We start from the raw sequence: 25,481 nt of genomic DNA on the forward strand, positions 1-25,481 counted from the left end.
ATATTTTGTGTTCATAACAGTTTCATACTTTATATTATTCATTGCTTGAACATTTTCATCTTCATTTATGCTTGACCATTTTTATATAAAACCTTTCTTATTAATATATAAATGTTCAAGTCCTTTTAACATCATTGATTTGATTACATACAATGTTTCCTGATTTATATTAGAAGTGTGTATATAACAATGTCACTTATGTTTCTAATTTTTTATTTTCATTTTACTAACTTCACGAGAAGACACAATCATATATATCTTTTATAGTGGATGCTTTTGGAGAAAATTCTAAATCTCCACTAACACATGATTTCCTTCATTTTTTTTTTCAATTCTTCCTTTGTCCTTTGCATTCCTTCAATATTGTCTCCACCCACATAAAAATAGAAAAAAATTATACCATAACTTTTTTTTAAAAAAATAGCCTTGGATTTACTAATTTGTATCCACAATTTATAAGTGTATTTTTGGTTTTTTCCTTTAGCTGCAGCGTATATAAAATGATATGTTGGGTGCAAGAAAAAAATTTGTTAACCAATATAAATTATTGTTACCAAAGCCCATGATTATACAATTATGAACGAAAATGGATTGCCAATCTATGCGTAAGGGCATTTTTTGTATTTGGTGTATTAGATCTGGGTGTATCAATAAATTTGATGGTGCAACTAGAAAATGCCTCAAACAAATCTATCTCACTAATGCATTTTGGCCCAATACATGGCTGAACAAACAATCACTTCAAAGGATTACCGGGAGAAAATCTTATACGTCCAACACTTTTTGATTTATTTCTAAATCTTTCATTTTCTAAATATTCATAAACATACGAATTTGTAATCCATAAAAAATTTAGAAACAATGTTGGATTCAATACTATGTATATTTAATATATCTCATATCAACTTAATCTTAATTTAAGGACATGTCAAGGTTTATGTATTCATTCATGAAAAATACAAATTTCATGCATGTCAATCTAGAAGGGACGACACAATGCAACATTATCTATAATCATTGGAGGAAAAATTCAAAAATAGGTTATGGATGAAGGTATTTTGCAGCCGAATAAAATTTGGAAGCTAGCCAAGAAGTTATTTTTGAGTTTTCAAATCCAAAAAACAATTTTGCTCTATTTTGGATTAGTATTTAAAAAACATTTGTAAGAATCTCTGTTAACTATTATTTATAACTCTTGGTGGTTTATGATACCACATATGATGCTTTAGATTATAATTCTATAATTGATGCTTTAGATTATAATTCTATAATTTTGTAAAGTTATTAGCTATTTGAACATCTTTATTATAACAAACATGTATATATTTCTAATTTTATTACATTTGACTTTCATGTATTTCTTTTCATATTATTTCTTGCAAACTGCATACTTGGGATGCTTTTAATTTCTGATTATTTTGGAGGTAATTAATTTTTGGAAAACTTTGCATGTTGTTATTGGTACATTTGTTTCATTTAATTTCAAAAAATTTGAGACTTCCATTATAAATGTTACCAAAATGACTTCTAATTGTATTATTTACTTCTAATTCTACAAATTTATAAATAATAGATATAAAACATAATGATTTGTAGAAAACATAAAATACAACTAAAAATTCAAAAGTTTAATCAGTTTGCACTAACATTATAAAAGCTCTCATACTAGTTTATCTATATATACGAACTAGTTTTGGAGCCTAAATTGTCATTCCCTTGTATTGCATAACTTCTTCTTCCTTAACCTATTTTGTTCTCTTTAATTATCAATGACTCAATCCCATTCATCTGGAAAAAGTTCTTCCATGACTTCAATACTCCTCCTGTTTATGCTTCTAATCACTAATACGGGCACAACAGTCTTATTTATTTTCCACGCTGGGCACTTTTGCATCACTGTTTAATTAAGGTTATATATAACATCACTTAATTTAGAAAAGTTGTACTACTTTTTTGTACTATAACGTTGACATATAGAGACAAGAAAAAGATCATGAGTTACACACATATAAACTATTAGTCTACTACACTATAAATTACTTTATTGTGATGTAATTTTTATTTGATTCAAATCGTTGAATTAGCTTTTATATTACTTTTTTTTTTGTACATGGGGAAGAACTTTTATATTACTTTTCTGGGTTAAATTTTATCAAATTAAATATTTATAAACAATGATTAAAGAGTTTTTTTTTTTATATTTTAAAAGTACATATAGCAACATTTTTTTATTAATATCAATGAATTATTAAATAGTTTTATATTAATATAAGATTTCGTACACATAGTTTATATGATAAGAATTTTTACCCAATGATAAACTTCGAGATAAAATTATCTAATAAAAATTTATTGAACTGTGTAACTAAAAACAATATAATTTTGTTCTCTCTTTAATATTATTTGTTCTTTTACTTGAGGTGTTAATGTTTTACTCTTACACCACTTAATAGTTGCTTTTCTTTATACAATAAGAAACTAATAAGTCCAATCATTAAAACATTTGATATATATTATCTTTATGATCGTGAAATTTCAAATAAATTGAACTTTTATTGTATGTTATAGCAATGATATATATAGCTATCTTTCTTAATTTTAATATAATTATAGGGAAATAAGGTATTTTTTTGGGTAATGAAGTAGTAATTGATTTTTTATTTACATAAATTTTTATAAACTTGGTTTAATTTATAGTACCATCAATTCAATGATTGATTAATTTTGTATGTAAAAAAAGTTCTTTAAGTTGAGCAAGTGTAAAAGTATGACACTCGGTATCAATTGGTTCTCTCTCTCTCAAGTTGGCAAATTGGCTAATTATTTTTTAAAATATAAAAAATTAAAAATTATTAAAATAGTTGATTTTTATATAAAAAGTTAATAAAATATTTTTAATCACTATAAAATAAAATTAAAAATAGAGATTATTATTATTATACTATAAAATATAAAAATATAATACATAATAATAAATATAAAATAAAGTGTATCAATTGTAACAATAAAAAAATGTTAAAAATTAAAAAAATATATAGATAGAATATTAACCTTAAAATGGCCATTGAACACACATGTAGTATTAAATTTATCATCTATGATTTTACCAATTATAAAAAATTAAATAAGAAAATGAGTAGATATTTTATTTAAAAACAGCTGTTAGTTGGTTTTTAATATTTCTAAACCTATGAAGTTGGCTCACTTTGAAACCCTCTCGTTCTCTCGAACCTTCGCTTCTCCGTTGTTGCCACTCTCTTGTTGATCACCGCCACCGCGTTACCGCCACCGCGTCACCGCCTCCGCGTCACCGCCACCGCGTCACCATGTCTCTCGAACCAGGTTTGCTATTAGATTCGCTTTGTGGCTTTTCAATTTCTCCGTCGTTCCGCTTCCAATGGCATCAAATAACCACTCACCACCTCTCGAGATATTAGGTATTCACTATCACAACACAACACATTTCGATTCAATTTCTTTCTCTCTAACTTTTGATTTCCATTTTTGCTCTCTCAGTTCGAGGACTAGAAGACTTGTCTCTCTAGACCATCCAGAAAGTGAAATGCATCAACGCGAAGTTCAGCGACGACGGATCCAAGCTCATGGCGACAAAATCGAACTTGCTGATTAGCGTCTACGATCGCAGAACCGCCAAAGAGATTTGGGCTTTTGAAGTCCCCAATGCCATCGCCGCGGCTTTATCGCCCAATGGAACTTACTTTCAAACCTTTCAGAAGCCTTTGGCGCCGCAGGAGAAGAACGTCACACTGTGGAGCATCGAGATCGGTGCTACGGTTTACCAGCAGTCGCAGAAGAACATGACCACACCCGTTGCATAAATTGGCACGGCATTTGATTTCTCTAAATTTGGCTGCTATGTTGAGAAGTTGAGTGATATGTGGATTTCAAAAATTTCTTTAATTTCTCTAAATTATATTGACGCATATACAACTTAACCAGAGAGCAAAAACAAGTTGGATGAGAGAGTAAAAAAGGTAAGCTCTATTCACAAATTAATTGCAGGCTCTTTATATAATCTCTTTCTTCTTTTACTAGCTAGTACTACATGTTTATCATAGTTAACTTTCAGCTATGGTAGAGGCGTTGTGTCTTGAAGACAACCATTACTGGACCTGCAAGCACATGCATGTAAGTACTAATCAATTAACAAATTGGAAGAGTTACTTGTAATTTTATTTGTTTCAGTACCTTCTAGTTCCCTTAAGCCTCGTTAGACATTTCTTTATTGGAATAAGATTGTGATAAGAAGTTGAGTTTATTTCATATATAATGCTTGCAATCTGATTGTGTTGTTTGGCTAGCTTGTTCTTCTTGTTGTTATTGCTGCTGCCCATGCTGCTTAATTAAATTTAAGAGATCATCCCTCTATATGGCATATAACTCTCGTATAATGAAAACCTTGTGCTTATAACTTACCAAATTGCACATATTGACTCCTTATAGAAAATTTCTTGGACATATGCATAAGTAGTCAATATGTATAATGCCTCGTTCAATGAGTTTTAAAGCATTGTACACATGACCTATAATTGGAAGAAATACCCTTAACAGTAGCATATTTATAAGAGCTAGCACTAGCTTTTTCCTACATTTCTCACATAAAGTACTGGACTGCACTTAATATACTTGTTTAGTCATTATAGTAATTTATTTATTTTTTGAATTATCATGTTATTAGTATGAAATATCCACCACATGTACACCAGCCATGTTATTCTTTAAAACTGGCTTCAATTGATTCATGGTTTATTTTTTTCTGTTAACATTTAAAGAATAAATTAAAAAACAAAAACAAAATATATGTTCAAATTTAATGGTCTTCCAAATAGCTGATATTTATAGAATATGCACTCTTTGAATCAGTACACCTTGCAGTCCCACATTATAAATTAGGTATTCAACCAGGTTCGTTGTCCTGCATTGATGCAATTGTGTTTCTTTCTTTGGTTATTGTTTAAAACAATTGAAACTCGTATGCCCTTACCTTATACATTTAGTGCTATATTTAAATTTCCCCATAATCGTAGTAGGAGAGTGAATTTCCGTATTTGGAACTTTGTAGATAGGCACAAAGTATATTGGAAGACCAGTTGAAAGGATATAATTGAGGATATCTAGTGATATGATCTCCAAAACAAAATACTTGTTCTAAGAAGATAACATGTTCATCTTATCTAACGGATTTTCAAGTGCTTAATTAATTAGGTAGATCAATGGTTTTGCAATTCAAAATAATTATCCTTTTCTGTCACTTTTTCTGAGTTTGAATTAATACCAACTAAATTGTTCTTGTAGAAATTTACCTTTAGCCCCTACACAAACTAAAAAATATGATTGTCCTTGTATTCACCGTACTGTTGTCACCAATCAGAGGACCATCATATGTATACTGTAGAATTTTTAATATGTTCCTCCTCAATCTTGTATCCCCAAAAGAAACTTTTTTCAGTTATCAATTTTATGATTCCACTAAAACCATGTAGATGCTACCTAGTAAGGAGATTGGTCAAAATTTCTCTATTTGAATTGAATTCTCCTTTTTTGGTATTTAAGCAAACGAAGGAAGAGTTGCAACTTGCATCACCTCACTAGTTTGTTGTTAGAGTAAAATTCAGCCATCATGTTGCAGATATCACTTTTGACTTGATCTCAAAACTTGAAAGATTTTGAAACTGTGACCGTCTAAACCCAAGATTTTACTACTGTCACAGTTCCATATTGCTTCTTGGAGTTCACTTTCCTAAAATGTGTAGGTTAACCTTTCATTGCTTGTAGACAATGTTGTTAATGACGGATGGCGGTTCATGGTGGAAAGCCAAAAATTCGCCATAAAAATATGGCGGATGGCGTAGCAGAAAATGGCGGACGTCATGGCGGACAAAAAAAAAATATACATAAATATAAATAAAAAATTAATAAAACAATGGATTGCATTCAAATAAACTAAAAAAGTTTCATGAGTTCATACAATAACCAAGTACCAACACCAAATAAACTCATTCAAGAGTTCAAATCTGGTGTCAAACAGAAAAAATAAATAAAAATGGGTGTCAAAAATAAAAAGGGTGTCAAATAGAAAAAGAAAAAAAAAGCTCTAGACATAAAAAACGGGTGTCAAATAGAAAAAAAAACAACAAAAAAAAACGCACCAGAACATTGCTGTCGCCGTTGACGTCGCTCGGTCGTTTGCGTCCTCTCTCACGTGCTTCTTGCTTGGGTCTCTTGCATGTGTCGTGCGTCATGTTGCTGGCCTGCTGCCGTCGTCGTGCTCGAGAACGTCGTGTGCGGGTGTCGTGTGAGTCGCCGTCGCCACCGTTCATGCGCTGGAGACTGCTGCTGATCGCGCCGCTAAAGACTGTGGTACTGTTCTATTCGTGGCTTTGTTCTCGCGCTCCGAGTTTCCTTTTGCAGGAGAAACTCGGGTAGGGTTGGGTCGGGTCAGCCCAACCCCTGTCGCGCATGTTTTAAAAAAAAAACCTGCTATTCCGCCATTAACGCGATTCTGCCATGACTGCCATGCTATGGCGGCCGCCATGGCGCCGCCATATGCAACCCGCAATGCCTCCGCTATTTGGTGATGTTTTTTCGAAATTCCGCGACACCATTCTGCCATGGCCGCTTTTTAATAACACTGCCTGTAGAAATATTTGTTTGAAATCGATGCCATCAAGAGTTGGTTTGACCCATTTAGTTTTTGAGAATAGTGATGGTAAATGTTTCTCTTAATAAAAATAACTTTAGAATATGATTTTATTGAGGTCATATTTAGATAAATTTCTCTAGAAACACTTCTAAGAAAAGAAAAAACTCATTTTTGTTTTTATTTTCTTATTTTCTTTTTCTAGAAGTACTAATAGTGTTTGATAATTATTGATACAATACCTTCAAAATAAAATCTATCTAGAAGAAAAGTTGTTTTCCATGATCATAATCTTAGGTGTGAGTGATTTTAATTTGTAAAAAGAAGAATGTAGGATCTACACAACATCTGTTATTTTCTTGTAATGTGTCTTACAACATTTGGCAAATATTCTATTTGGTTGGGTTAATACGGTTCTACTACGTACAAAATAGAATATACCATTTTATTTTGGTCGATCTATGATTTGGCACATGGAAACAAAGTCACGGAGTGCTGGAAGCTTTTGTTAACATTGAAATCAAATATGTTTCCATTGAGCATAGTTGGATTTTGCTGAGGTGATTGACATGATTAAGGTTAGGAGTTGTTTTGGCTTAAGGCTAGGCTAAAAATGCCTTCCATGTCATCATATATGAGTAGTGGACCTCTTGTATGTCCTCTTCACTTTGATGAACATATCTTGATGTAGTTGGGCTTAGGATACCCCTTTGTGCAGAATTCTTATTTATTTTTTATCAAGTTCTAATTATTAGGTGCTATATTTGCTGATAGCTTGGTGGTGTAAAAGTTTGATATTGGTTGGATGTTTTGGATGTGCCTTTTGGTTTTTCAAGAAGCTTGTGGAAAAGGATAAGCACCTAAAATTGGATGAATTAGTGACTAAATTATGATTATAGAAAATTGTTTTTTCCTTCACTACTTCTGGGTTCACTAAATTTTGATGATGAAATTTTTAAAATTTACATATAGATTGTTCTGGAACTAATTTCAATTTTTATAGTAATTAAGTTCAAATAATTATATGAGAGAGGAGTCTTTATCTTGCAATTTGAAGAAACAATTTATCTAGACTTTCCAAGCTTGAAGGGTCAGTTGTTGAAAACTTGAGTAGGGATATTCACCATATATATGGTTGGGATTACATAATCACTAAAACTTGCCCTAAAAAAGTTGGTGAATGTTCATCTAGTACCCTAAAAAATTTGTTCAAGTTTTTATTATTATTGTAGATTTCTTCTGTTGTTCAGTTTCTGTTTAATTAGTGTGTGATGGTAGCTTGTAAATATTTTGAAGAAAATTATGAAATTGTTTATTGAGGAGTAGGAAATATGAGAGGAACAAAACTTTCCTCCTTAATTTCTTAACATAAATATATTTAGTTTTTTTTTTATTTCCCGTGCTTTATATATAAAATAGCAAGTATACAAACAAAAATTAATCGGTATGTAGTATGTACTATCAATTTCCTTCTTTTATTATCTAATTTATTTCTTGTCATTATCCTGCACTCTTCAATTTCTTGACAGTGAAACCCCACTTCTTGGGCAGAGAATTGTGAAAAAATGAATTTGAATAAAATATAAATAATAATCAAATGATTATTGATTATACCCATTTTTCTCTTTATTTCTTATTAAGTCATTTCGTATTCAAAGACTAAGACATAATAATTTTTTGTTGTCTTTTTGTTCATAGTGAGATTTGGACAAAAACCTACTTCTTTCTCCTTTTCCACTTCTGCCTCCTTTAAATCCTATCGGACCTTCACCCACAAACTAGGACACCATTTATTTTTCCCTGAAAACTATGCCAAATTAATGCTGAGAATTTATTTTCATAGTTTCTGAGTTGTTGGTTGGTCTTCCGTTTTCAGGAAAATATTTCAGGCACGATGGTGAACAACGAAAACAGTGTAGGATATATGAGATGTATGTCTGATTTCTTCCCATATTCCATTTTTTATTGGTGAAAATTATAAATTGTAAGGCATTTCTGGAAATGAATTAATTTGATTATCATAAAATTGTTTTTGGTTGCATATATCTGGGGGAGTTGTCCTGTTGATTCAAATTTATGAGAATTACTCCGTATCAGTTAGGTCAGTGCTTTTGTTGGGTTTCACTAATCCTTTATGTTGTTTTTAACATATAGTTTCTTCTTACTGGCGTAGTGCTTTATATATACAACACTCAAATAGCAACTTCTAAATTATTAAATATTAGAAGTTTCTTAAAATATTAGAATGCTAAAGATTTACCCTAAAATTTATTGCAAATGTGGTGTTTAAAATAACTGGACGTCAATTATTAACTAAAATTTTCCTGTGGTTTAGTCATTTTCTATAAATGCCTTCAAATCTACATTTTGATTTTTGAGTAAAATGTTAATATGCACATGTTATTACCTCTTGAGATCTAGATCATTATTAGGTTGTTTCTGACTCTATTTAAGAGTGGAGCAAATGATAGATGTCTTAATCTTGTATGAGTGCTTAACGCCCTTACCTCATTCTTATTTTCCCCAGTATCACGAGACTAGGATAAACGCAGGATAAAAATAATACATGGAATCTTGTAGGGAGTAAAACTGTGTGGAATGACTGAGTGCTAACAACAATGTCGTTTTTCCTTTAAAATTTTACATTTTCTGTTCTAAAAGGCTAAAACTATAAACAATTTTGATTTGAACATCTTCCAAATCACGTGGCAAGTTGTATAGGTCTGTTGACAAGTACAATACACAAGTGAAGCTTGTGATCTACTTGTCTTTCAGGATACACAAAGTGTTGAATTAATAAGTAGTGTGGTAGATTTATATAGATGAACAATTGGTTCCCATTGCAGTGATGCCCTTCAATAAATTTAAGCATATTTCTTTGTATTTATTATTGTTATTATTATTATTATTTTATTTTACTTACAATATTCTTGCCCATACATTTGTTTTCAATTTACATGTTTGGGTAATGTTAACAAAAATAAAAAAATGCAAAATCAACATCGATTATGGTAAAATCGATGTTGTAATGCACGATATAACATCAAGTACTATAAGACATTGATTTTTTTTAGAACTAATGTTTTTTTTTGCATTTTTTTGTGTATTTCTTACTATGCGAGGTCAATTTTGGGGAGAATTGATGTTGTATCAATTTTGGGGAGAATTGATGTTGTATAGTGAATTTCAATATCATTTTTCATAATTGATTTAAAAAATGATACTTTTAACGACGGTAGTTTTAACATTAATTTCAAACTGATATTGAATGTTAATAATAATCGTTGTTAAAAATTTATTTTTTAATAATGAATAAGTTTGAATATAAAGTATCACAACCTAGTTCAACCTATGCATAAAGTGTAAGTACAAGTTTTATAATAACTCATATACATTACTTAGTGCATGTTTGGAATAGTATTTGGAATTTGTGTTTGATCAATCAGTAATTTGTTTTGTGTTTGATCAATCAAATTACCTAAATATGAATTCAAACACACTATTAATCAATTTAGCTAGACTTCCTTGATGCATAAGAAGTAGCATTATCAATTCACCATTTTAGTGCCATTTTGTTCCATCTGGTGTATGCTACGGAAGAGTTGGCAACAATCTGCCATCACCACAAGAAGTAGTGTCCCTTTCTAAACAGTACGATTTCCGAAGGATGAGAATCTATGATCGAAACCAACAAGTCCTCCAAGCTCTAAGAGGTTCCAGCATTGAGTTGCTGCTAGATCTCCCTAACATCGACCTCCAAAGAGTAGCATCTAGCCAAGACAACGCAAACAGATGGGTACAAGACAACGTCAAAAAGTTTGGCAATGTTAGATTTAGGTACTTTTCAATGAGAAACGAAGTGAAGCCTTGGGACTCATTTGCACGGTTTCTAGTACTTGCAATGCAAAATATCCAAAGACCTATTTCTAGTGTTGGCCTTGGAAACCAAATCAAAGTTTCCACTGCCATTGAGACTGGCGCATTGGCAGAATCATACCCTCCATCAAGAGGGTCCTTTAGGTCTGATTATAGAACAGCATATCTTGATGGTGTCATCAGATTTCTAGTGAACAACAATGCCCCATTATTGGTTAATGTGTAAATTCAATAACTTTAGCATTCTCAGGATAAAAATCTCGGGAGAAATTAAATTCCTATTTTTTTAAGTCAAAAGAAACATTAAATTTAGAAGAAATTAGATAATTATTATGTAATTTAAGTATATAAATTAAGAATGTATAACAATCATCAGACTAACGAACAAAGTTAGTTTTAAATAAAAGTTATATTATTAATATTTTATGGTATATAATGGATAATCTCTTTTGCTAGCATTAACTAGGCATGATAAATAATCTTGTATTTGTGAGTTTCGCTCTAAAATCATTCTAACTTTGATGGGAAATATCTACTTTGATTAGGTACGAATATGAATACGGGTATTACCTGAAGTGTTTAAGTGGGAATAGAGATGAATGTTAAATTATACTTGTACTTGTATTGTGGTTGTTACATTTTTTTTTATAATTTTTTTGTCACAATATAAGATTTTATTGTTATAATTTTTTAAAATATAAATCAACTAGGTTAATAGTTAAATAATTAAATAATAAACTTAAAAATATAATTGAGTTCTTAATTTTTTAACTTTAATTTCTTTGTTATTCATGATAATTTATATATTGTTTGAATAAAATACAATTTAAAACTTAATATATAAGTAAAGTAAAATTATAGAAAAAATTATAGTAAATTATTCGATATACCGAATCCAATAAAACTTGATGGGAATGAATATAATTATTAAAATTTTAAACTTACTTCTTTAATTTTATATCCGTACCCATTTTGTCTTTTGCAGAGACAAGAATATGAATGTACCTCGCCTTGTTGTCATCCCTAGCATTAACTCTAGAATTTCATAATCTCTAGTATTGTTGATAACTTTCTTTCATAGCACGGCCAATTAGTATGGAAATTTTTAAATGAAAGATATATCTATTCTTAATCTCATCACTACATAAATTTCACAAATTAATTTCCTTTTGTTCCAAACTCAATAGAATCCTTGAGAAAACAAAAGGTTCTTTGTGTTTCATAGGTTTCATAAGTAAAGTAAAATTATAAAAAAAACTATAGTAAATTATTTGGTATACCGAATCCAATAAAGCTTGATGGGAATGAAATAAGTATTAAAATTTTAAACTTACTTCTTTAATTTTATATCTGTACCCATCCTGTCTTTTGCAGAGGCAAGAATAGGAAGGATCAAATCTGTCTGTGCCTCGCCTTGTTGTCATCCCTAGCATTACCTCTAGAATTTCATAATCTCTAGTATTGTTGATAACTTTCTTTCATAGCACGGCCAATTAGTATGAAAATTTTTAAATGAAAGATATATCTATTCTTAATCTCATCACTACATAAATTTCACAAATTACTTTCCTTTTGTTCCAAACTCAATAGAATCCTTGAGAAAACAAAAGGTTCTTTGTGTTTCATAGGTTTCTTTTGGTCCCAAACTCAACAGAATCCATCTATCAATGAATCATCAAGAGAAGAGTTTTTTTTCCCCACACCAAGAACCATGAGTTAGATTAGGGAATGAAAAGGGAAGTACTGGAGGTGGGTGAAGGATAAAAAAACTTACCAAGACTTGGCTTCAAATTCAATCACTACCAACTTTACCACAGAGCTCTTAGGAAGGGAAGAGAAAGAATTTGGGATGAACACAAGGAAGTGTACGGACAAGGCTGACTCAAATGGGGGCTTGGATGATTTGATCAATTTCTTAAAAGTCCATGGTTAAATGATTAAAGCAAGGTCATTTTGATAATAAACAAATACAACAACTTATTGAATATATATATATATATATAGATTGGCTTCACTTGAATGGTTAAGTTGGCGCACAATATGGTGTCTAAAAGCATGAGCCCGAGGTGTTTTTTCATGGTACATAGTGAGTTCAAAGGTGTAAGAGAAATAATCATGGTTTATTTGAATGTAACTAGGAAATTTTAAGATAATGGTAATACATATCTAGGTTCTAAAGTTAGTGAAAATTTAATCAATATGTAATGTTTAACAACCAAATGATGTAAGATTAGTTAGTTTTTAGAGTTTGTCTATTATTTGGTGAATTATGTCAAAAATTAGTTAAAATTAATAAATTATTTTTTTATCTTTCGGTGGATAGTTATTATGATTTGTTTTGACTCTTCACGTGTTAATCACAATCATTGAAGGTGTCTTTTTAAATATGAAAATTTATAAAATATAAGATTATTGCATGAAAGATATTTTTTTCTCTTATTATATATGATCGTTTACATTGAAAAAATATTACTGGAAGTTTTATTACAAATATGATAATCCATGATTTTTAGGTTTTCACTTTATAATACAAAGACAAGCACAACCATATAAATGAAAGTTAATATATGTTTAACCTTTTTAAACTTTAAAATACTAAGTTATATATTTTATCTTGACCTTATCAATTTGGTTGTTAAATACTACAATTACATACTCCAACTGAGTACAAAGGTCTTGAACGCCTTCTCAAATGCTACCTACCACTAATATATATTGATTAAGTTTTCACTAATATTGTTGAGACATTGTTTATTCTGATAATAAGACAATGATTGATATTTGATACTAGGTTAAATATCTATTTTTGTTTCTGAATGTGTAATTTGTTAACAAATATATTCCTGAAAGATGAAAACACAAAATTTAGTCTTCGAAAGTATAAAAGTGCGATAAATATATCCGACCGTTAATTTTCATCTGTCACCGTTAATAAAATAACTTACATGACAAAAAGGGATGAATTTATCATTGAAAATAATTGTCAACCTGACCATCTCTAATTGCCAATATACAGACATATTTGTAATATAATATTTTCTTGACTTTTAATTCGTCTTTCCACTCTCTAGAAATATGAATGGATAAATAATCACTTTTGTCCCTGAATGTGTAATTTGCTGACAAATGCGTCCGTGAAAGATGAAAATATAAAATTTAGTCCTTGAAAGTGTAAAAAATGCGACAAATATATATGACAGTTAACTTTCATCTGTCATCGTTAATAAAATAACCAAGATTTGAAGAAGTGAAATATGGGATAAATTTATCTTTTATTTATAGTAGATTGTGGCTAATTATTATAATTTGGAAAAATTTGTAATGATTGGTGCACTATTACAATATTTATTTTGGTAAACTGGTATAATGTTTATTTTGGATAATTTCTATTGTGAGAAACAAATTATGGTTAATAATCATTATTATAATTAATATTATGTTTGTTTTAAATTATATTTGTCAATATATTTTTAAGTGATTATTGTAATGTTATGCTTGTTCTGATAAAAAATGACGAAAATTTATTATAAAATTATATTTTACTCTTAAATGAAACAAAATTTCGGGTTTAACAAATTAGTCCAATAGAAACATATTGATATTTAGGTCCAATAAAAAATTACTGACAATTTCAATCAATAATGATAACTTATTGAAATTTAGGTCCAATGGAGCGTAATAACATTTAAGTCCCGAAAAAAATTATTGTCATTTTTCTTCAATAAAAAAATATTGACATTTTTGCTCAACAAAAAATTATTGACATCTACATCAAAAAATAATATCTTACTGACATTTTCGTTCAATCTAGTCAACATGACCACGTCACCAATTATTTTAGTAACAAATTCATCCCTCGATGTCACGTAAGATATTTTATTAACGACGACGGACAAAAGTTAACAATAATATGTTTGTCACACTTTTGAGAACTAAATTTTATATTTTCATCATTCATGAATGTATTTGTCAAAAGATTACACATTCAGTGACAAAAATAACTATTTCCTATGATATATTGTTATTTTGTACTTCATCATCATTTGACATATAAGGGAGTGTTAATTTTAGTGAGAGTATTGTTGCTAATTTCTTGATTTTTCCCTGTTTCTACTAGTCGGTGGGGATTGTAAGCTAGTTGCAATTATTGGTGATTAGTAGTTTTTTTAATACAATTATATGTTTATTTTACTCATAATTTGTTTTAGTTATATTTTTTAGATTTTTTTTCTCCAATCATATAAACTTTAAGGTTTAAATGCTTCTTTTCTCTTGTAATTTAATTTTTTTTATTTCATTTTTATCCTTATAATTTTTTATTTTATTCATTCCAAAATATGTTTATTTTGTTTTATTTTTTTAATGTATTTTATATAATATTTTTTATACTGTTCAAAATATTTTTTTATTATTCAAAGTGTTATTTAAAATATTTTAAAAATGAAAAATAAAACAAAATACATTTTAAAATGACTAAAATGAAAAAAATTTACAAAAATAAAAAATGAAAAAAATATTAAATTATAGGAATTAAAAAGTATTGAAGCCAAATTTTAAATGTATTTTACTGAGTCATGATTTTTTGTTGTCCCCCTTAAAGAAAATCTGGCTGAGCCGCCGCAGATTGGTATGTAGTCTCTAATATTAATCCTTAATTAATTCATCAAAGACTCGAGCAATTACAATTAACCATGATCACCAATCACTTAAAGATAGTACAAGAACATACGTACTATACCATGAATGCAAATGTAACAGTCGAACATGTGACATGAACACTGATGAATTTGTTTTCTAATGTTGCCTCCATGATTGGGAATATACCTAGCTAGCAGTTGATAAGAATAATTCATTAGTTTTTGAACTCTAGCGGGAAATAAGAGAGAAGCAGACATGTGAAGACGATCTGCAAATTGCTGGTGGCTGCAGTGTGCATGGATGACCCGTCAGTACACAGTGATTGTTGAAAAGTCTCAGCCAATACAAGTTTTGTTTGTCTATATAAAAGAACTAGTTATGGAGCCTGAATTGCCATATCTGTCTATCAGTTCTTATAGTCTTATTTATTGTAAGATATTTTTGTGACATTTTATAAAATATTTATGTACAACTCATGTTGTTAAAGGTTTTAGTGACATAACTACATAGAATATTTAATAAAATGTCATAAAAATATATTAATAATATTTATTTATATTTGATATTTTTTAAATGTTAATAATTTTTTTAGTAATAATTAAGAAAAAAATGTTAAAAATCAATGTGTAGTAGTGTATTTTTAATATAATCAATGTGTATAGTACAACTTTAACTCTCTTTTTGATTTACAACAATTATTTCTTGTAACATATATTTTAAAATAAAATAAGTAATTAATTAAAATTAGTTTAAGTTCAATTTAATTTTAGTAAATAATTGATAATTAACTAATAAGTTATTGATCCGAGTAATACTAGATTCGATCCCTTTAAATAAGACTTTAGATTCAAGTCTTATAAATGAAAAAAATATGATTAAGAGACAAGATCCTAATAATCTACTGAAAGTAATTAATTATTTCTTAACAAAGACTAATCATCAATAAAATTAATAAATATTCACATCAATTAATCTAAAACACAATTGATAAGTAATTATACTAAAATCTAAATGCAAATTAAACAAGAGAACACGGGAAAGAAACACAAGTATAAAAACCTCATGGCTCATGGCCCCACAAGTATAAAACACGATTGATAAGTAATTATACTAAGTCATTACTTTTAACAAGTTAGCTTTAAAGATGATTTAAAATCGTCGTGCAATGCCTCTAATAACCGTATTTAAAACGCTTAATTCTAATATGGAACCTAGAAGGTGTCTTTTAAATATGAAAATTTATAAAATTAGGTTATTATAATTACAAGGTAAAAGATATTTTTTTCATTTATTATATGATTAAATTAGATTGAAAAAATATTACTCAAAATTTTACTACAAATATGACAATCCATGATTTTTAGGTTTTCACTTTATAATACAAAGATAAGCACAACCTTCCAAATGAAGGTTTATATATGTTTAACCTTTTTAAACTTTAAAATACTAAGTTATATATTTTGTCTTGACCCTCATCAAATTGGTTGTTAAATACTACTATTTCATACTCCAAGTGGGTACACGAGTCTTGAACCCCTTCTCAAATGCTACCTAGTTTTCACTAACATTGTCGAAACATTGTATTCTGATAATAATTAAGGAAATGATTGATATTTGATACTATTGCTATTTTATGCTTCATCATCAGTTGACAGATAAGAGAGTGTTAATTTTAGTAAGAGTATTGTGCAAAGACTTTTCTTGATTCTTGTTTTTTCCCTGCTACTTGTCAGTGAGGCGCAAAGATTTTTCTTGATTCTTGTTTTTTCCCTGCTACTTGTCAGTGGGGCTTGTAAGCTAGTTGCAACTAATTAGTAGTTTTTTTTAATACAATTATATGTTTATTTTACTCATAATTTTTTTAGTTATACGCTTTAGATTTTTTCTCTCCAATTTTTGCATATAGACTTTAAGGTTTATATGTTTTTTTTTCTTTCCATTTAATGTTTTTTATTTCATTTTTATCTTTGTAATTTTTTTTATTAATTATAAAATATGTTTATTTTATTTTATGTTTTAAAGTATTTTAGATAATATTTTTTATTATTCAAAATGTTATTTAAAATAATTTTAAAACAAAAAAATACATTTTAAAATGACTAAAAAGAATTTAAAAAAATATTAAATTATAGAAACTAAAAAAATATTAAAGCCAAATTTTAAATGTATTTTACTATGTCATAATTTTTTATTTTGCCCCCCTTAAAGAAAATCTTGGTGAGCCGCCGCATATTAGAGCGTAGTCTCTAATATTAATCCCTAATTACAGTTAACCATGGTCACCAATCACGCAAAGATAGTACAAGAAAATACCCAGTATACCATGATTGCAAATGTAACAGTCCAACATGTGACATGAACACCGATGAATTTGTTTTCTAATGTGCATGTTGCCTCCATTATTGGGAATTAATATACCTAGCTAGAAGTTGATAAGAATAATTGATTAATGTTTTGAACTCTAGCGGGAAATAAGAGAGAAGCAGACATTTGAAGAAGATCTGCAAATTGCTAGTGGCTGCAGTGCATGTGCATGGTAGACCCGTCTGTACACTGTGATTGTTGAAAAGTCTCAGCCAATACAAGTTTTGTTTGTCTATATAGACGAACTAGTTATCAAGCCTGAATTGCATATCTGTCTATCAGTTCTTCTTTCCTCAACCTTCTTTCTTCTTATATATCGAACATGGCTAAGTATCATTCAAGTGGGAAAAGCTCTTCCATGACTGCTATAGCCTTCCTGTTTATCCTTCTAATCACTTATACAGGCACAACAGGTCCCTCTCTCTCTTCCCTGTGTCTCCCTATGCATCAATATGTTTTCAACTTTGCCTTCATTAAGGGCACTTACATTTCTGCATGTTACCATTTACTTGTATGAATATATAATGAATAGGATGCATGTTTACTCGTATGAATCTAGATATATAGTTTTTTGGTCTAGACTCTAGTTCATGCATTCTCTGTTGGAGGCAATTATATTCAAACAATAAGATTATTAAATATGATAAAATTTTCTCTCCAAATATTTAACGGACAGTTATGTATTTGAGATTGAAATTTAAAACATGTGATTAAATTAAAATAATCTGATGTTAGTTGATCTACCTCGATGATCTAAATATTATATATATAATTTAGTACCTAACTTGTCTATACATTATTTCACTACACACATATAATTTTATAATACAATACCTAACAATCTCATTACATTTGCTTTTGTAGAGGTGAGAATTGAAGGAGTAGTTAGTCTATTTGGGGATAACTTTATAGATAATCTAACACCCAATTCAGTGTTTAAATCAATCGAGTATCCATATATGAAAATTAAGATATATTTCTTGTGATCTATTTATAGGTCTCGAGACTCGAATACGTGCAAGTGAGTCATTACTAGGATGTGAATGAGTCATTGTTAGGACACATAGCATGATTGTGAGGCAATCTCAAAAAGGTGCATGAGTCTAGCTCTGCAATAAAAAAATATATATTTTGGATATACATGGCCTGACTAGTGATAGGGATCTTCTGCTTCAAGTGTAGAGAACATGTATAGTAGGATGTAGGCCAAACAGCTTAGCAGGTTGTTTGTGGACCTTAGATGACTCCTTAGCCCTACCAATGGTATGGACGAATCATTGCTTCATAGAAATGTGTAAAAAATAGAGTCATTCTTAAAAGTCAAATATTACTCTATCATTGAGTTAGACAAAAAAAGATGATTATAATGGTTCTCTCTTGAAACATTTGTATTTAAAATTAAGTTTATTATGTTTTTAGTTTCTAATTTTTTATTTTTATTTTTAATCTTTTAAATTTTTTTACTGAATTTTGTTCTTGAATTTTTTATGTTCTTACTTTTAGTATTTTTTAGGATCTGAAAGTAAAAACGAAAAAATAGTTAAAAAATTAAAAGAAAAAAAGAAACAAATTAAGGACGTTGATCAATGAAAAGAAAAGTTCAAGAACTAAAAGCAATTTTTTAAAAAATGTTTAGGGATTAAAAGTATAATAAATTCTTTAAAATTTGAAAGATATGCGAATATCCTTTTAATCAAGTTAATTCATACACTTTTAATTAGTGCTTTAGTTTTATTAATTTTTTATAGTTAATTTTTGATATTATAGTAATGCACTTTGTAAAAATATGACATTAATTGAAAGGATAACATATTTATTGAACTGAAATCTGCGTAAAAAGTTCATAAACTAGCATATAGATACCAATTTAAACATGGACAATTAATGACACTATCTAGACAAGCATATATCCATGTGAAACTACTTTTGAAAGAAAGTATAGGTAGTAGTTAGTGTTTTTATCTAGACCTTATCCATTGTAATCCTTCTGGTAAGAGATGAAGAATAGGTCAAACATTATAAAAAGCAAAGATGTAAAATAAAACTCAAGAAAAATTGGGTAATCCTCAAGTAGATATTTGGTCTTTATAAAACTTCGTATCCCATTACCCGAAGGCTCTTCGCTATGCGGGGGAGGGATGTTGTACGCGATGGTATGGGGGAGGGATGTTGTACGCAGCCTTACCCTTGCATATGCAAAGAGGCTGTTTCCGGATTCGAACCCATGACCAACAAGTCACTAAAGCACAACTTTACCGCTGCACCAGGGCTCGCCCTCAGATATTTGGTCTTTATATATAAATTTTTAGTTTTCTGTATAAATTTCATTCATTTTTAATCTTTACATTTAAAAGTACACGAATTTTATAATTTTTAAGAACTAAAACGAAAAAATAAAGTTAAATAAGAATCAGTTTATATATAAAAGCTGATGTTATCAAAGACTATAAAATTATATTCCAAAACCAAAACCATGAAATAAAATAAAATCATTGATTAAGATAGTATAATATTCATTGTATTTCAATTGTTAGAAAATGAAGCAAGTTATGTACTCATCGCTAGACCAAGTCATCTATATTGTGAATCAAGTAGCTAGCAAATTAGTAGTACAATCAATTCACAAACAAGTGTAATTTTGTTCCATCTGATGATGATGCAGATGCACAATCCGGGGTATGTTATGGAAGACTTGGCAACAACTTACCAACCCCTCAAGAAGTTGTGGCCCTCTACAATCAAGCCAACATTCGCAGGATGCGAATCTACGGTCCAAGCCCAGAAGTCCTCGAAGCACTAAGAGGTTCCAACATTGAGCTTTTGCTAGACATTCCAAATGACAACCTCAGAAACCTAGCATCTAGCCAAGACAATGCAAACAAATGGGTGCAAGACAACATCAAAAACTATGCCAACAATGTCAGATTCAGATACGTTTCAGTGGGAAATGAAGTGAAACCCGAACACTCATTTGCACAATTTCTAGTGCCTGCATTGGAAAACATTCAGAGGGCCATTTCTAATGCTGGCCTTGGAAACCAAGTAAAAGTTTCCACTGCCATTGATACTGGTGCCTTGGCAGAATCATTCCCACCATCAAAGGGTTCCTTCAAATCTGATTATAGAGGAGCATATCTTGATGGTGTCATCAGATTTCTAGTGAACAATAATGCCCCATTAATGGTTAATGTGTACTCTTACTTCGCTTACACTGCAAACCCTAAGGACATTAGTCTTGACTATGCACTTTTTAGGTCTCCTTCGGTGGTAGTGCAAGATGGTTCACTTGGTTACCGTAACCTCTTTGATGCTTCGGTTGATGCTGTTTATGCTGCATTGGAGAAAGCAGGAGGAGGGTCATTGAACATAGTTGTGTCTGAGAGTGGATGGCCTTCTTCTGGTGGAACTGCAACTTCACTTGATAATGCAAGAACTTACAACACAAACTTGGTTCGGAATGTGAAGCAAGGAACCCCTAAAAGGCCTGGTGCACCCCTTGAAACTTATGTGTTTGCCATGTTTGATGAAAATCAGAAGCAGCCAGAGTTTGAAAAATTTTGGGGGCTCTTTTCTCCTATAACTAAGCAGCCCAAATACTCGATTAATTTCAATTAATTTTTAGCAGAAGCATAATTTGGTGTGAAATAAGGGCCACGAGTCCAAATGAAACTTCAATAATTGTTTTAGAAGAGGCAGGTATAGAACTTTAATTTATCTGCATTCTTGAAGTCTGCATGTACCATTTACGAGCTAAGTTAATTAGCTTTAAATAAAAGTTCTCTTATTAATGATCAAGAAGATCTTCTTTTGCTCATTGACTCCAGAATTTCTGAATCTCTCAATGGCTGATGACTTTCTTCCATAGCAGGACCAACAAGCATATAAAATCATTCTATTTATAAACCTATAGCGTATATAAATACGTAAATATTTGAATAAAGGATGAAAATTTTAGGATTTTAAATTAAAAAAACTGATAAATCGACTAAACTTAATTGATTTAAAAAATAGACTTCATTAATTAAAATTAATTTAAAAAGAAAATTCAAGTAACTCGAATTAAAAAAAAAATAAAAATGTAATTAAACCAAAAGTGGTTCTGTAGATCGAAAGCTCCACCTAGCTAGCGAAGACACCATAACTAAACCACGTAAATATGGTATGGACTGGTTTTTCGCATAGAAAGGAATCATAATATTTCTTTGATGTGTTGGGAAAGCTTATATATATGGGACATCCTCCACAACGATGAGAAGTTATGGGTATTTTGTGATGTATGGTGAAAGATCATATGGTATCACTGTGATCTTTACTAACATTTTTTGTTTTAACACTTACTAAATATATTATTAAAGTTTTTTATTTCATTTAAAAATATTATAAAATAGGAATAAATGTTATTAACATATTTTTGTGATATTTTATCAAATATTATGTATATCACGAAAATATATTAATAATTTATATTTGATATTTTTTAAATGTCACTAAAATTTTTAGTAATATTTTTATTAAGTGTTAAGAAAAAATGTTAAAAATCAATGTGTAGTAGTGTATTTTTAATATCATCAATGTGTATTGTGCAACTTTAACTCATCTTTTTTATTTACAACAATTATTTCTCATAACATATATTTTAAAATAAAATAAGAAATTAAAATTAATTTAAGCTCAATTTAATTTTAGTAAACAATTGATAATTAATTAATAAGTTATTAATCCGAGTAATACTAAATTTGATTCCGTTAAACAAGACTTTAATTTCAAGTCTTATGAATAAAAAAAATATGATTAAAATGCAAGATCCCACTAGTAATGAAGGTAATTGTTTCTCAATAAAAATTAATCATCAACAAAATTAATAAATACTTCACATGAATATCATAATAATCTAAAACTTGAAAATATATTAATAATATTTATTTATATTTGATATTTTTTAAATATTACTAAAAAAATTAGTAATATTTTTATTAAATGTTAAGAAAAAAAATGTTAAAAATCAATGTGTCGTAGTATATTTTAATATCATCAATATGTATAGTGCAACTTTAACTCATCTTTTTTATTTACAACAATTATTTTTTGTAACATATTTTAAAATAAAACAAGAAATTAAAACTAATTTAAGTTTAATTTAATTTTAGTAAATAATTGTTAATTACCTAATAAGTTATTGATTCAAGTAATATTAGATTCAATCTCTTTAAGTAAGACTTTAGATTCAAGTCTTATAAATGAAAAAACATAATTAAGATGTGAGATCCTACTAAGTAATTATTTCTTAACAAAAATTAATTATCAACAAAATTAGTAAATACTTCATACCATTATCATAATGATCTAAAACATGATTAATAAGTAATTATATTAAAATCTAAAGGCAAGTTAAACAAGAGATCACGCGAGCCTTTGGGAAAACATAAAGTGGGGTCATGAGCCAAGAAGTTTTTGTACTTGAATTGGAAAAGAAACATAGCGCATTGCATTGCATTAGTCTTCTGCTAAGAATCAAATTAATTAAATAAAGAGAATGAGAAAAAGATGCAATATGCATTGTTTCCTTGTCTTTCTGATCGATTCTCTATAGTTGATCAAATGCACTTGCATAAAAGATCATATGGTATCACTACAACATGATCTTTATTAACACTTTTTGATCTAACACTTAGTAAATATATTGATAAAAGTTTTTAGCCTCAATTAAAAAGTTAACAAAATATGAATAAATATTATTAATATATTTTTGTGATATTTTATTAAATAGTGTGTATAATTTATGTCGTTAAAATTTTTAATGACATGAACTATATATAATATTTGATAAAATGTCGTGAAAATATATTAATAATATTTATTTATATTTAATAATATTTTTTAAATGTTATCACTAATATTTTCATTAAGTGTTAGAGAAAAAAAATGTTAAAAATCAATGTGTAGTAGTGTGTTTTGATTATTATCAATTGTTTGCCTCCCCGTATAGGAATTGAACTACCATATATATATGGAGTTGATCAATTGATCATACTCGTGAAATATTCCAGGCTTGATCACTCCCTTTCTCCTTGACGTGACACCAAAACCATATATATCCCGTCAAACAAGAAAAAAGAAAGCAAAGAAACTCTTAGTATTGTTAAGCTAGCCCCATATATTTATCATGCCACAATGTAATTGAAATGAGCAAAGAAAATAAAGCAAAATACCCGGACAAATAGTTGGCATGCATGTACTGTAATTGGAAAGGAGAAAGATAAATGAACATCTTAAATGCTATTAGACACTTAGTGTGAGAGAAAAAATATTATATATTATAAAATTTATAATGTAATAAGAAAAAAAAAATATTGATAAAATATTTAAAGTAAAAGAATGTTCATGTACCCGAAAAGGAAAAACCTTGGTGATGGACCTAGTTATGGGGTAAAGCCAATCCATTGTATTCAATGGAATTTAAGACTTCAACACCTTGCTCATTAATTAATTGACACTTGATGGCTGAAAACCTTTTATTACAAGCAAAGGACTTTGCACATGAAAGTCTATTAGGTGTCAAGCCATTACATGCATGGTAGTTACACAATCAAGTCAGTGAGAGACTGGCCTCTTATTTGGTGGGAGCACCACCACCTCACTGACTGAGAAAGTGCATGAGGGCTGGATTTTAGAGAAAAAGCTCTTCTTCATTTATTGGATTTTTTCAATAGGAGATATAAACACAAAGGTTTTATGAGTCCCAAGTAAAAAAATTCAGTAAGTGGAGAGAATCTCAACCTGGGTTTTAGAACTTGTTTGTTTGTATAGTTAAGTGTTTCATTATTTTGAAGATATATTTTATATTTTATTTTTATACTTTAAATATGTTTTAGGTCTGTGATAAATAAATATTTTTTTTAGAAATATATTTAATTCTTATTTTTATAAATAATTATAAAATCTTACATTATTTTTGTTTTGTTTCTTATTTTTATGGTTAATATTTTGTATAAAATTCACTAAAATAAATTTTATTATTTTTAATAGAAATCTTTCAAATAAAGAAAACAAAATGTCAATTTAGAAATTATGTATAAAATAGAAAATAAGGATTTTTTGGCTGGAGTTTTCAAATTCTCACGTGATATATGAAAGTCCATGAAAGGGAGAAAAAACACCAAAACTTCCATTAGAAATGATGAATTGTTCGATGTTTGACCCATAATTTGGTCATGACCAGTTAGATGGCGTTATGTAATGTAGTGCTGTTTAAACTGAGATAAGTCTCCCAAATTCAAAATTCAGAAAATCTTAAGTTCAGTGGTAAGTTTGGCAAATATTAAATTAGAGAAATATATAACTGTTTGTTTTAAAAAAATAAAATAAAACGTTTATAATATAAAATGATTATTTATAAATTAAATATTCAAAATGTTTGCTGCTGTTCGGTTGAAATACCTAGTCTAATTAAAAATTGAATTATAAAAATTATAAATAGCCACAAATCAATTTCATTTTTTTCCTATCAACTTTAACCGTTCTTTTTGATTTACAACAACAATTATTTTCTCGTACTGCGACATATATTTAAAATAAAATAAGTAATTAAAATTAATTTAAGCACAATTTAATTATAATAAACAATTGATAATTAACTAACAAGTTATTGACTTTAAGTAATATTAGATTTGATTTCTTAAGTAAGATTTTAAATTTAAATTTTATGGATAAAAAAAATATGACTAAGAGGTGAGATTCTACTAATATTAAAATTGATTGTTTCCAACAAAGATTGATAGATACTTTACACTAATATGATAATGACAATGGATCATTAATTATAGTAAAATCTAAATGCTAATTAAACAAGAGATCACACGAGCCTTTGGGCAAACATAAAGTGGGGCCAAGAGCCAAGAGGTTTTTGTACCTGAATTGGAAAAGAAACATAATCCATTGCATT

At 28.8% G+C, this 25,481-nt stretch overlaps 2 protein-coding genes and 1 long non-coding RNA gene across 3 annotated transcripts; all 3 read left to right on the forward strand.

The window, feature by feature from the left end:
• The first annotated feature begins 3,187 nt into the window (after window positions 1-3,187).
• Window positions 3,188-8,761, forward strand: LOC114406676. The gene is made up of 4 exons (XR_003665463.1): window positions 3,188-3,437; window positions 3,517-3,995; window positions 4,091-4,149; window positions 8,538-8,761. It is a non-coding gene; the product is annotated as an uncharacterized LOC114406676 (long non-coding RNA).
• A 1,208-nt stretch (window positions 8,762-9,969) lies between these two features.
• LOC114405225 (glucan endo-1,3-beta-glucosidase-like) lies at window positions 9,970-10,861 on the forward strand. Its single transcript, XM_028367850.1, has 2 exons — window positions 9,970-9,990; window positions 10,227-10,861. Exons 1-2 carry the CDS (start codon window positions 9,970-9,972, stop codon window positions 10,761-10,763), a joined length of 558 nt encoding a protein of 185 aa, XP_028223651.1. The 3' UTR covers window positions 10,764-10,861.
• A 6,790-nt stretch (window positions 10,862-17,651) lies between these two features.
• On the forward strand, window positions 17,652-21,353 carry LOC114406677 (glucan endo-1,3-beta-glucosidase). The gene is made up of 2 exons (XM_028369444.1): window positions 17,652-17,952; window positions 20,202-21,353. The coding sequence occupies exons 1-2, from the start codon at window positions 17,862-17,864 to the stop codon at window positions 21,152-21,154; spliced, it is 1,044 nt and encodes a 347-aa protein (XP_028225245.1). The 5' UTR covers window positions 17,652-17,861; the 3' UTR covers window positions 21,155-21,353.
• The last annotated feature ends 4,128 nt before the right edge of the window (window positions 21,354-25,481 follow it).

Source organism: Glycine soja, chromosome 3 (genome assembly GCF_004193775.1).
Source record: "Glycine soja cultivar W05 chromosome 3, ASM419377v2, whole genome shotgun sequence".
NCBI lineage: Eukaryota > Viridiplantae > Streptophyta > Magnoliopsida > Fabales > Fabaceae > Glycine > Glycine soja.

Excerpts from the sequence above, each read along its gene's own strand:
- LOC114405225 (XM_028367850.1), top strand. The coding sequence starts at position 9,970 with ATGAATAAGTTTGAATATAAA. Across the intron at positions 9,991-10,226 it reads TGAATAAGTTTGAATATAAA|TGCCATTTTGTTCCATCTGG; the intron begins GTATCACAACCT and ends TCACCATTTTAG.
- LOC114406677 (XM_028369444.1), top strand. The coding sequence starts at position 17,862 with ATGGCTAAGTATCATTCAAGTGGGAAAAGCTCTTCCATGACTGCTATA. Across the intron at positions 17,953-20,201 it reads CACTTATACAGGCACAACAG|ATGCACAATCCGGGGTATGT; the intron begins GTCCCTCTCTCT and ends ATGATGATGCAG.